This window comes from Adiantum capillus-veneris, chromosome 17, assembly GCF_014529385.1.
Source record: "Adiantum capillus-veneris isolate H3 chromosome 17, ASM1452938v2, whole genome shotgun sequence".
NCBI classification, from domain to species: Eukaryota; Viridiplantae; Streptophyta; class Polypodiopsida; order Polypodiales; family Pteridaceae; genus Adiantum; species Adiantum capillus-veneris.
The window spans coordinates 12730758-12744487 of NC_140947.1; the positions used below are offsets into that span (position 1 = coordinate 12730758).

At 44.5% G+C, this 13730-nt stretch overlaps 1 protein-coding gene and 1 pseudogene across 1 annotated transcript; one reads left to right on the forward strand and one right to left on the reverse strand.

Annotated features, from left to right (window-relative positions):
* The first annotated feature begins 7176 nt into the window (after window positions 1-7176).
* Window positions 7177-9691, forward strand: LOC147436820 (cytochrome P450 71AU50-like). Its single transcript, XM_086486228.1, has 2 exons — window positions 7177-8278; window positions 8766-9691. Exons 1-2 carry the CDS (start codon window positions 7337-7339, stop codon window positions 9393-9395), a joined length of 1572 nt encoding a protein of 523 aa, XP_086342354.1. The 5' UTR covers window positions 7177-7336; the 3' UTR covers window positions 9396-9691.
* A 945-nt stretch (window positions 9692-10636) lies between these two features.
* Window positions 10637-13166, reverse strand: LOC147436821 (uncharacterized; annotated as a pseudogene).
* Window positions 13167-13730: the final 564 nt, after the last annotated feature.

A 13730-nucleotide genomic window follows, 5' to 3' on the forward strand; every position in this document is an offset into this window, starting at 1 on the left:
AGAACAACACCATGGTTTTCACAGGCAGGTTTAAAAGTGAAGAAGGACATCAAGTAGAGCTGCAACTACTACCAAAAGAAATCTATGATGTTGCGGCAAAGCCAGACACAAAGGATGCCAACAAAAGGCTCGACCTCAGAGAATTCTATGACCAAGAACCGTGTGGCGTAGAATTCTAAAAAGCCTATGAGCTCTTGTCTACAATTAAGGAAGATGGATCATTCCAAATCACTGACTAACAAGGGCAGAAAGTCGAAGTAGTGATCACAAAGGAAATTGTGGCCGAGGCTTTGAAGTTGCCAATAGAAGGGATGACAATGAGGGCTCGGGACAGAAAGACAGTTGACACCTTCACCAAGGAGACTGCTGTAGCAACCTTTGCTGACCTCATCCAAAAACAAGTGGAAGAACCAGCACGGTTGTATCATTAGCACTTCCATTTCCTAGCAAAGAGACCGCCAAGGTACACAACACCTAATCATGCAGTTGCACCTACATTTACCCAAGTGTTGAGGTCGACAACCAGGCAACCAATTGACCACGCTCAATATGTGCTATCAATAGTAAAGGGCACCAAGAAAGAAGGTAAAATCATGTATCTTGGTGCACCTGAGGTACTGACAAGAATAGCATACCATGCTATTGGTATGGCAACAATTTTCACCTGCCCCAGATCAGAACACATGGATTGTGTCTGCACAGCCATCTCCTAGAACCACACGATCATCAAAGAGAATTTACAAGTCAGATAAAGAATCGGCAGAGAGCTCTCATGAAGCACATAGCAGTGAAAGATCAGATAATGAAGAGAAGAGAGCTAGAATAGAAGAAATGAAGAAAAAAGCAGTGGCTGCACACCAAGAGGAACCTCAACAGAAGAAGGCGAGGTTTGAAAGAGAGGAACACACTTACGAAAGAAGCCGCCAAGCTGCAGGTGAGGACTCAACAAGGTGGGTTCCAAGAGATATAAAAGGCCTCCAAACCAAGAATACTGCAAGGAGAGAACCAGAAGATCCCAAGGATTCTCTTGAACGCATGTACGTGGAAGCAGAAGCCTTAAAGAAAAAATAAGCTCAAGAAGCTGAAAGAAAAGCAAAGGAAAATGTGGAGGAGCAGCAGAGACAAGCTGAAGCGGCCCAACAAAGTGAATCCCAACACGAACAGGGTGAGATGTCTCCCAAACCATCATCACCATATACGGAAAAGGAAGATCACCTGATGCCAAGCCCTCCACCTTCACCAACAGTTAGACCCACTGAGGGCAAGCAAGCCAAAGAAAAGGAGCCTGAACCATAGGAGACAACTAGTTTTGACACCCCAAGGCAACAAAAAAAGAAACCACCCCATCTACCCCCACCCAATAGGAAAAGGCCGAGGCATCCATGAAGCCTCAAGAAGACAAAACAACCGAGGCAACCGCACAGCCTCAAGGAGAGGTAGAGACCCCGAGGCAACCACAAGCAACCACAGCCCGACCCAAGGAGCCACACATAGAGACTGTTGAACATCTAGGCAGCCTATAGAGCATGAATATTGGCGGACAAATGACAAGGTCGTCTTGCAAGTTAATGAATATGCCAAGCAGATGCAGGATATGACAGAGAAAATGCGAACATCAGCACTTAGCCGCAGTGCTAAGGCTAGAGAGTTGGAGATGGTCATCGACACTCTCCAAGGAGATCTAGAGGACATGATGAATGTCATCACAGGTCTGCAAAGACAAATCAAAGAGCTAAGAGCTGAAGCAAAACAACACCAGCTAGCAAAAAAGAAGCAACAAAAGGAAATGGAGGAACTGTGAGAACTTCTCACGAAGTTATCAGATGCCTACAAGACCAAAGACCAATAACTGACAGAGGTAACCAATGAGCTCCTAACCACAACTCTGTCAGTACAAAAGTTCCAAGTGCAGCTCGACGTAGTGAATGCTTCACTGTAATATTGAGAGCAAAGGATCAATGATCAAGCAACATTTTTGCGACAGATAAGGGAAACTCCCACAGTTGCCTCGATCAAAGGTACCTATGAAGTCTACAAGGCTTTGGAAAAGAAGAACAAAGATCTTGAGCTAGAGATAAAGCTAGATCAGTCACAACAAAGAGACCTTGCACTAATGCGGGTATAAAGAGAAGAGCGGCTGCTCAAGGAGATAGCCGAGCTAAAGAGGGCCAATCAGCTGCTGAGAGAGGGACAACGAGAGACACAAGAAGAAGGTGGTACCTCATAGCAACCAAATGTTGAAATTCCATTAGTCTCTTTCGTTGAGATGGAAACACAGTCGGCAGAAGGGCTAGGAGAAGAGGCAGATTTCCAGTTACCAATAACAAATGTTGAGCAAGTGCCAATGATCCAGCTGTCTAAAGCTGAAGAAGATGCACTCAAGAAGCAAGTTGCTTAGGAGACAGATGAACAATGGAAAGAAGCGATGGATTCGGAGTTGAGAGTTCTCTATTCATTCAATGTTACTCAACTCACTCCCAACCATATCAATGCACAATGGCATCAACAATCATTGCCATATCCTTTGATCAAGGTAGAGCTTTTATAGGTCAAAGAAAGATTATAGAAAGATATGCAGGTAGAAGGCACAGAGGAAGTCCACCCCAAGTGTAGAAAGAGCTGGCTGAACAAGAATCCCAGATATTTGATTCTGTTCACAAGAGCACCTTCTGTGGCCCTTCAGAAATATCCAACCTTTTGTCCTATACCAAGGGTAAGGACATGGCAAGCACATGAAGCATTGAATAAGAAGCGGCCTACATGGCTCAACTATCCAAGATTGCCAGCACCAGAGCAAGGAGCATTGACAGAGGAATACATGGTGAAAACCCTAACGAGCACCATGACATTCTTCAAAAGTCTCCCAAATCTCTTATGTACCATGCTCTACAAAATTTGTCGAATGTTGCTCACATGCATTGAAGCTTTTCACGAGCCAGAGCAAGCACTAGCACTATGGATGTCATTCCTCGAGGGGAATAAGGGTCTTTGCTACAACCTAAGCGGCCAGCCTTCCGAAGAAGTCTTTACGGCTTCTACGCCAGATGCATGTTTTTGCCCTCAAGTAATATGTTGGCATTTGAGGAAGCGTTCTATACAGGGTTCTTTACTTGGTGAACGAAGATTTCTGAGCGAGTGATCAACAACTTAACCTCTAGATTTGTTTTGTTGGCTATTTAGCCATTGAGCTTAAAAACAGAATCACCATGCAGTTCTTGCAGGTTCTTGACAAAGAAAGAAGACTCAAATACGAGAAGGCACTTCACGCGCTTAAAGACCACCTCGCCAGCCGTCAACCCGAAGATTACTTCAGCCCATGAAGCTGTGTCAAGGACGACACAGGTAAGGAGGGGGGGAATGTTAGCAGCAAGCTAACTCGGATACCATTTTTCGGAGCTTTCATTATAAAAACATTTATTATTTTGATGAATCGGGAATATTGTAACTCCTATTTTTCGGATAAACTTTGTAATTAATGAGCCGGGCTACAAGCCTCTAGATTGTATCAACCTGTCTTTAGTTAGAGCTCGCAGATTATTAGTTTTGACCACCAAAAACCTTGGCTAAGGTATAAAAGCCAATTTTTGTAAGTTTTTGGATAATGAGGCACAACGTGAACTGATGACGCTCACTTGTTTCCTTCTTGCGCTTCCTACTCCCTCCCCGGTTGTCACATTGCAGTCCCGTGTCTGTCGTCGGGAAGTGATCGCGCACGCGCGGTTCGTCATCGAAGCTGTGATATCAATTGATGAGTGCGCGTGTGTGTGCATGCGTGCGCGGTGCATGCGGGGAAGGGGAGAAGCACAAGTCGGTGTGGGTGAAGCAGTCTCACAACATTGAAGATGAGGAGCTCCTTATTCTCATATATAATGAAGAATAAGTGTATGTACACACGTGGGCGGGCAGCCGAACACTAGACGTTTGGGTGGGCAAAAGGCGTAGCACCTTTACCCCAACACTCTTCTAATCTGTATGATCAAACTTGGTAGCATTGCTAGATCAAGATAGACCAAACGGAGGACTCTCTCTCTCTCTCTCTCTCTCTCTCTCTCTACCCCAATAAAAGTAGAGCACTCCCGAGTTTGTTGAACAAGGACTAACACCTCATGAAAAATAATTTCTATGAGAAACTCCGATGCTTAGTATCAAAGAATCTTAGATATATTCATGTTTGTTAGAATCTTTCAAAAGGTTGTGGCATGCATCACTTTTAGAAATGCAATAGACTATACATGTAGGAAGACAGTATTGATAGTGTTCCACTTAAAGAGAAGATAGCCCTACGAGACTAGAGGCCATGTTTCTTTGGCCGCAACAACGTACAGATCAGATACTAGTATGGGTACTAAGGCCTTTAGCAAGCCGAAAAAGGGTGTCTCTATACCTAATGAATTGCCCCCTTCTTAGTCTTTGGGTAGGGGTGGGGGTGGCCTCAACACTAAAGGGCACGGACAATTTAATGAAGCCCAAGCGGTGGGATCTACGATAGCGAAACTAGGACACGGAGATCGAGACGCGTGCAGCCGTAAGATGGACAAAGTAAACTAGAACACGAAAAAGTAAACTTGGACAAACAGGGAGCCTGTCCAAATATTTATCATTTCATGGTTTGCCCACATGTTAACGAAAGATCACGAACGTAGCGGTTAGTGCATTGGGCTCTCACGACGATGGCGAGGGTTCAAGTCCGGGTGCTTGCGACGAGCACCTATTTTTTTCCACCTTCCATTTGTTTCGAGATCCACGCGCTTCTCTCCAGCCCGTTGATCCCACCGCTCGCCCCTGATCCTTTAGTGTTGAGGGTGGGGTGGGGATGGTATATTAGGAGTGCAAATTGACCTTTCCACTTGTTCTCCATGTAGTTTTGATTGGTTTAAGCGAGGGGCTAATTTGTTAGATCAAGGAATCTAACCACACTATGTGGTGGTCACACGCGAAGAGTGAGGTAATTGTTATTTTGGAAGGGGGGGGGGGGTAGAGCAACTCCACCTCAAAGAGGTGTAGTTGGCTCACCCCTCTTCTGTAAATTTATGAATCCTTTTGGGAGTCTCTAAAAGTGCATAGTAAAATGTGAACTTCTTCTAGTTTTTCCAACTCCATGTCATGGACTCGCTTCCCCATGTGTAGCTTTCATTTTCGTCAACCCCAAAGCAAGGAAGAAAATGAATAAATTAATTTTGTATTCTTTAACTTTAAGCCTTGTCTTTTCTTTCCAATTTTTAATATTTTACAAGAAGATTTGGATTGCATCTTTTTGAACGTCCTTGTCTTTCCTTTTTTTTTCTTTGAGTGAAAAACTCTACACACACAGTTTCTCCCTCTAAATTTTTTTAATTTTGAAAACAATCCAATGTGTGGTTATGTCCACCTTTTAGAGGGAGGGGTAAGTCAAGTAGATGATTGAGGTTTTCTCTATTACAACTGACCCCCTCTCTTGTGGGGACCCTCTTAATCATTTAAATTAGATTTGAGTAGGACTACTTCTAAAATACCACTAATATTGTAAGTCATTAGGAGACTACCCTAAGATTGCAATCGTACGTGTCAAGTCGAGAACAAAACCTCAAAAACCCAGGCAGTGCATGTTTACTCACAATATAAGATTATAAAGATGGGTTGAGGAACCCGATGAGTGTGCAGGTGGAGTGGTTGAGGTTGTGGATTCAAAACTCGAGTCGTGGAGTTCGGGATGCATCCGTATATCCTCGTTTTTGGCCGGGTTTGGATTTAACTTGCCCCGAAATCTTGCCCACTCGCCTCGATTGTTGCTCCCCTCACCCCGCCCTATTTAATGTAGGTTGTTACTTACTGTCGTGGGGGAGACTAGGCTCTTATTGTAGACAAGCTTTATGATGCAAGAGTTTCTGTAGTTTGCACGCGGCCATCTTGACAAGTACATGGACAACATGGGGCTAGATGGATAGAGGCACCATGTGGTCTGCAAGCAGTCAACTAGAACTTACATGGCATGTACACATGACACACAATTTAATGTGTGGTTAGGGTGTATTCAGACTCTTCGGAGCTGCCAACCAAAGCCTTCCTTTTCCAACCCATTAGAGCTAAGTCGCCCCAGGGCCAGTGGGTTTAGTGAGGGTTAATCTCAACACCAGGTCGCACTACTTTTGTGATTGAGAGTCATCGCAAACATAGCAAAAAATATTGGCTGGATTTCCTTTTCCGATTGGCTACACTTTCCCTACGATTGAGGAGAGAACTCGCTCAGTTGGAAAATAACTTAACCCCTCCATTTCTCCGAGTGCTAGCAGCGTTAGATTTCTCTTTCGATTTTCAAGGCTGCCTTTCTCGTTTTCGGCAAGCCACTCCCCCCACTCACCCTGCTCGTCCTGGGTGCGACTCTGCTCTTATTGTTCACAGCTCAACGCCTTGTGCGACTATTAGCAACGAATCAGGCCCTTGTCACACTAGGGCACCCAAAACATGGCCAAGCGGAGGTGGCGCCCCCCTATTCGTCCGCCAAAAAGTGATGTCGGGACTAGAAGCTTGGTCAGATGGCCGGCCTCACCAGCCCGACCAACTTTCCAAAGTGGTGGCCATCTCTCAAAAAGTAACCTGCGAGCGGAGGTCACAAGCTTTGAACTCTGACCATCTGTGCAAGACGCGGAGAGCCTACCACCTGGGCCTAGGTACGTTGGTTGAAATGGAAGGCTACCTGCAGGTTGATATCCCAGTGTGACACGAAATGGGTGCCCAGTGTGACAGGGGCCTCAGTTGAAGCTGTCTGGTTAGCTATTCACTTCTCCATTGTCGAGTGCAAGACATCGACTCGCCCCCACATTCCTCGCTGAAAAGTGGATGGACATGCTTTTGTTCCAAGGGTAAAGGGCCACCCTTACCCTCAGCACTAAAAGGCACGGGGCATTAAATGAAGCCCCATAGGTGGGATCTACGGTTGAAAAGCTCGGGCACAAAAGCAGAGGCGCGCAGATCCGTAGGATGCACCAGAAGTAAACTAGGACGTCGAAAAGTAAACTTGGACATGGGCACACCTGTTCACATTAACTTATTATGTGTTTGTTGCCCACCACAATCAACATATGTGCTGGGGGGGTTGGATAAGCCATGCTCCTTGCCCAACGCCCACCCTAGTTCGAATCGTGCGAGCAGCTCCCCACGCCCCATTTTTTGAGCCTTCAATCTTCTTGAGATTCGATGGCGCACCCTCAGCCCGTAGATCTCATCTCTTTGCTCCCATGCCCTTTAGTGCTGAGGCACCCCCACCCTTGAAACATCGGATAGGAGTGACGAACGGATACAGAAGGACCGTGCGCACTGCGTTGAGAGAAACGGTGAGAGGCCGGCCTATGGTGTGGCTATGGCGGTCGACGGCGCGACCATCATCCCTGTATCCCACAGCTACTCGTCTCTTCTCCTCATCTCCTCTCTCCTCCTCCCCGCCCTCCTTGTCTGCCTCCTTCTGTCCACCATACTCCTCAGAAAAGCTCGCCTTCGCCAGCTCCCTCCGAGCCCCCCCTCCCTTCCCCTTCTCGGCCATCTCCATTTGCTCGGCACCAGCCCTCACCACTCTCTTTCCGAGCTCAGCAAACGCTATGGCCCCCTCATGTATCTTCGCTTTGGTTCCATCCCCGTGGTCGTGGCATCCTCGCCCGCCATGGCCAGGCTCATCCTGCAGACACATGACCAAATATTCGCGTGGCGTGCCCAGCCTGCTGTTCCAATGAATCTCTATGGATGCAAGGATATGCTCTTCTCCCAACCTGGCCCCTATTGGAAACTCATTCGGCAGATATGTGTCACGGACCTCTTCGGGAGCAAGCGGCTTGAAGCCCACCGTCCGATGATTGTAGACGAAGTGCGGGCGATGCTTTGCGACATCGCAGATGCCCCGGACAAGGTGCATGTGCGTGCGAAGCTCTATGCCGCTACCTCCACCATAATTTCAAGGATGGCCATTGGGAAGAGGCTTGATGAAGTAGCTACTCAATCACAAGCAGATCCATCCTACAATATAGTCAGCTTGCTGCTGGAGGCTATTCACCTGTTGGGTCTTTTCAATGTGGGAGATTATGTTCCTTGGCTGGCTTGGATGGACTTGCAGGGCTGTGCGAGGAAGAGCAAGGCACTCTCTCAGAAGCTGCAGCGGGTTTGGCAAGAGGTCATCGATGTGCGCCGCAGGGAGCAACACCACAGAGGGCACAATACAAGCCAGGAGGTTGATTTTCTTGATGTCCTCTTGTCAGCAGCTGACAGGAATGATGCTCAAATCTCAGACCACAATATCCAGTCAATCCTGAGTGTAAGTCTGAGAGAGAGAGAGAGAGAGAGAGAGAGAGAGAGAGGTTTTAGTTATAATGGTTCAAGATCTGTTCTGCAAAAGTGACATGGGATGTCAACGAGTATAGAGCAGGAACCTCTTTGCATCAAGATCTTGGGCTCAAACCCCTTTGACAGCACATTGGACATGTAGCCTTTAGGCGTCCAAGATCTTGGGTTCAAACCCCCATGTGACATGTAGCCTTTAGTGACTCCCCAAGTCTATATCGTGGGTTAGCTAACCTTATCCGGCTGCGATGCTCCACCTCTCGACGAGTCGGGTGCGTGAGATATAATTTCAAATTGTAAGCATCTCTCTTTAAAGGTAACCAACACCCACACACAACATGAGAAGAGAACAATTTTTTTCTGGTCTTTAAAACCATTCTACCCCACTTGGGTGATTGAAAGGTTTTTCCAATTTGTCTTCTTACACACCCACTAATTTGGCCTTGTGTTGTACCATGTAGGACATGTATGGTGCAGGAATTGACACTTCTACCATTTCCATAGAATGGGCACTTGGTGAATTGCTCACACACCCACTCATAATGAAGAGAGTGCAAGATGAACTTGACGCAGTTGTGGGATCTTCACGGCTCGTTCATGAATCGGATATTCGACAAATGCCATACCTTCGAGCTGTAGTGAAAGAGACCATGAGGTTACATCCAGTGCTTCCCCTGCTAGTGCCTCATATGGCAAGCCAACAATGCCAAGTATCTGGATTCGATATACCTCTGAATGCTCAGGCGTATATCAACATATGGGCTATTGGAAGGGACCCGACAATATGGGATAGGCCTTTAGAGTTTTGCCCAGAGAGATTTTTGGACTCCAACATAGATGTACGCGGTCAACATTTCGAGCTCTTGCCCTTTGGATCAGGGCGTCGAGCTTGTCCAGGGATGATTTTAGGGCTGAACAATGTGCAGGTAATGTTAGCAAACCTAATTCATGTTTTCGATTGGACTGTTGAGGATTCACTAAGCTTGACAGAGAAGTTTGGGATTGTCTTAACACTAGCTGACCCTATAATTGGAAAAGCTTCTCTTAGGGTGCCTAAACATATTCTTAAGGCAGAAAATGATGTAAAGTAGAAAATGATCGCCATATGCACACATGTATATTCATGAGTTGCTTCCTTTCCAAAGTTCTGAGTTTAACCTTAAGAAGATTTTTATTAGCCTTAGCTTTATTCTACTTTAATATGCTTAATCAGGACATGCAGAAATACGTTTGTATGACTAGTGTAGCCTTGCCATTCTTGTTGAGCGCTCTAGAAAAAGAAGAGAAGAATATTTAACATTGTAGAAACAATCCAAAGAGACCTCAACGATGTATCCACTGTTGGGCATTGATGAAGTTATACTATGCATGATGAAGTTGATGGCTATATTGTCTTATAGGTGACTACCGTAAGTCTATAGTTGTATTGTCCTTCATAGATAATTTGGGCTCTTCCGAGATTCATCTAGGTATAAGTTTTAATCATATTAGTGGACATGGAACTTTCACTTTGTGAATTTTTCGTCTCATTTGCGACCAATTGATATCATGGAAATTCTTCCTATTCTTAGTGGCGAATATGCCCTATCAACTACCTTTTTTGTTGCATTAATTCTTTGTATCTAAGCTTTCTTTTAGTGCTAAGTTCCATCATGGTTGAGTTCGCCCTTGATCTTTAGTGTCATGATAGAAACTCAGTACTTTGAATTTTATGTTAATGTATGCTTTTGTGTGTGTGTGTTTTTTGTATTGTGAGCATATGCTAGTACCTAGTTCTGCACCCACTATTGTGTACAGATGATGTTAGTGAAGCTGTTATCGTATTTAGTCAGTATTGTATATTGTCTTATGGGTTACTATCATGAGTCTATAGTTGCACTTTCCTTCATAGGTGAATTTGGGCTCTTCTTGAGCTATGAAAATCTTTAAGTGTAAATCGCGTTGTTTTAGCGTGTTTTGTAGAGAGAAGGTCTAAACTTAATTGAAGAAGGAAGAGAGAGGAGGGCGAGGGTTTTTTTATTATTTAAACTATTATCGCAAGATTTTTCGCTGATATTATCACATTTATTACTTCAACTATTATCGCTTGTATTATCGCGTTTATTTTCGGAAAAAAATTTAGCGCCTAAGCTTTTAAATTTTTGCTTAAACATCCCTCCCTCCCCTCCCCTCTTCAAATTTTGGCGTTTTTCTCCTCTCAATTAAAATTAAAGAATATTATATGAAATTCTTTTATTTTCATTATCGTGACAATCATTCTCACTTGTTGCTTTCGGACTTGATTCATTGACCTCTCTCTCCTCTGTCTCTACTTCATCTAAAGTCGGAGGTGGAAAAGGGTTGAAGATAATCTCCACTTCATTAATGGATAAAATGGTTCTTCCCCGAGGTGTTACGGGAATTACAAACCAAAGTTTTCGTTGGTGGATTGATGGGATATATATGACATATAAAAGAGAAGGTGAAAGTGAGTAACATTGGTATAATTAATGTTACAAACAAAAAGAATAAAAAGATACATGCCACTCACCTTCTCACAATTGCGCGGTAAGACTAAATTGTCATATCACCCTGTGTGATGCACGCTAGAGTCCACCATGTAGATATCATTCTCATGTCATATAGACACATTTGCAAACCACTTGCATTGGAAGATGAAGGTATGAAAGGTTCTAAAATTAACCTTTAGTATCCTTTCAATAGTTTCGCAGTATCTAGCTTCATCACCGTTTGTGTCAAAGTTGTCCATGATGGCACAATACATGGTGGTTTTATGTTCGTCAATGTGACGTGCACGAAAGTGACGACCCTTTGATCAAATAGAGTTAAAGGAAAGGCATTACAAAACAGGAAAATGTATTTTATCAAATACAAATTAAAGATAATACAAAAAAAAACAATATGATTTAGGTATATGAGTACTCTACCTTTGGTGCGCAACCTCGTGCATACTCTCATTCTTTGTTGCTGATGTCTTCTACGCGCGCTTTTGCTTCGGTCATTCTCTCATGAATCCACTCCGCACTAATGAGATATGGGAAACAGACAAGGTGTCTAGGCATTGGGGGTGCCCTCCTTCCTCCATGTGCTTGTTTCCATGTTTCTCTCTCTTGAAAATGCCTTGCCTTTGTCACTGTCCACAAGTCCACCCACTTGGTCATAATCTTTGCATTGAGAATAAAAAGGTTATTGACCACTCCGGATAGATTCATATCCATGTTAAGTAGTTTTTCCTTTCCACTTGGCAAGTGTGAAGTCATCCTTGCATCTTCCTCGTTTGACCACATGCGAGGCATTGAAGGATCAACTTGTGCCAAATACTATGATATGTAAACAAATGCTTCTTGCACGATCTACCCTTCGACCATACATGCCTCTGGTTGAGATCGTAGTCGCACAAAATCTTTGAGAGTCTTTAAAAACTAGAACATCCATTGTGCGTGCACTACTCCACATATAGCGATCTTCTCCACTACGAGAACCAAAAGGTGAATTTGACTGAAAAGGACCGATTGAGGAAATGCATCGTTAATGGCATACATAGTTTCTGTTGTAAGTGTTTGAGCAGCAGGGATAGCATCTATTTCAATTTCCTTGGAGCTCATAAATCTACAAGAAAACACATAAAGATACACTAAGTGTTAGTTGAAATTATTGTGTACATAAGAAAGGTGTAGTTGAATTGAGTCTTGTGGTATACCTTACTAGCTCTCCAAGTTTGAAAATAGCGTCCTTGACTTTCTTGTCCCGACATATACACATACTCACCGGCGGAATGAACTACAATGTAAAATAGGGGAAGGGAAAGTGAGAGAAAGTTATACACACAAACTATAGATAGAACAGGGAGAGGGACATTACCTGAAGCATATTGTGTCAATCATGAAGCATATTCAACCCATACAACTGAACGCTTCCACTCTTCTTGCTTTTGTTAAAGCTCCCTTTAGCAACCTCATGTATCCTGTTGGTGTGCGAATAGAAGCAATGGTACCCTTCACTTTGTTTAATTCTTCTTTGGCTAGCATCTATGGTGCTTTAGGAAGCACAATCTTTCCATTGGGGGCACGGCGTGGAGTAGCAGAGGCGGGAAGACGTTTCAAAAGATTCAAATCCTTTCTTGCACCCAAAGAGTCCTTCTTACCAATAATATAGTCCCATAGTGTTTGGGCTACATTCTTGAATATGTGCATGGGATCCAAAAGGTGTTGTATTTTTAAGTCCTTCCAATATGGAAGCCTTAAAAATATAGAATACCTTGACATATCTTTTGGTGGAGGATACGGAGCCGGATTGTTTTGTGGTGCTCTTCCCAAATGGTTGCCCAATGTGCCATTATGAGCTTTAGAGGGGTCTTCTCATTTATTAGAGCCTTGTGCTGCTATGCCCTTGGGGTAAGAAACGATGGTTGTTTAGATAGATTGCGTTGCGTAAGGCATTGGGCCTCTCTGTCACCAACGATGGCCCGCAAGTAGGATATGCATTGTTTCTTGATGTGGACAACCCTGCATATATATCATATCATTAGAGAGATGAGTGAACTAAAGGGAGAGAGATAGAGAAAGAGAGGAAAAGAGTGTTATCAGAAATCTTGCCAAGCCCAGAATAGTCGTGTATAGTCCACATAAGGATTCCCCTCACAATGGCTCCCCCCCTTCCCCCCCCCCCTTTGCAAGCGAGACATCGACAACAGGAATGCTTCTCTATAACTTCAACTCCTCGATGAGGGGCTCGAGATAGACGTCAAAATTGACACTTTGTAGTTCCCTTGTACAAGCAAGAAAATAAGTATATTGACCTTCTTGGTTGTCTCCCATGGTGGAATATTGTAGTTGACGATTACCACAGGCCAGGTTCTCCATGAAGTAGACTTAGTGCTGAAGGGGTTGACACCATCACTTGCTAACCGAAGCCTCAAGTGTCGTGGCTCCAATCCAAACTCTGGCCATTGAGTTTCGATGTACCTCCATGCAAGTGAATCAGCACGGACACGCATCATTCCATCATTTGAGCGGTGGTTGGCGTGCCACGTGAAAAGCTCCACGATAGACCTGCTTTTAAACATGTGTTGAATGCGAGGAATTAATGGAAAATGCCTCAATACCTTGCGGGGTAGGTGCGTTCCGCTCACTCTGGTCTTGTATCGTGCCTCCATGCAGGTGAATCGGCAGAGACACGCATCGTTCCATCATTCGAGCGGTGGTTGGCGTGCCACACAAGAAGCTCCACGGTAGACCTGCTTTTAAACATGTGTTGAATGCAAAGAATTAATGAAAAATGCCTTAATACCTTGCGGGGCTAGGTGTCTTCCTCTCACTCCGATCTTGTCTCGTGCCTCCTAGTACACGGAACATGAGATAGCATGTGCGTGCTCATTGTGGTATAGCATGCAATCGTTGACGCACGCATGGATGCGCTCATACTCC

Excerpts from the sequence above, each read along its gene's own strand:
- LOC147436820 (XM_086486228.1), top strand. The coding sequence starts at position 7,337 with ATGGCGGTCGACGGCGCGACCATCATCCCTGTATCCCACAGCTACTCG. Across the intron at positions 8,279-8,765 it reads ATATCCAGTCAATCCTGAGT|GACATGTATGGTGCAGGAAT; the intron begins GTAAGTCTGAGA and ends TGTACCATGTAG.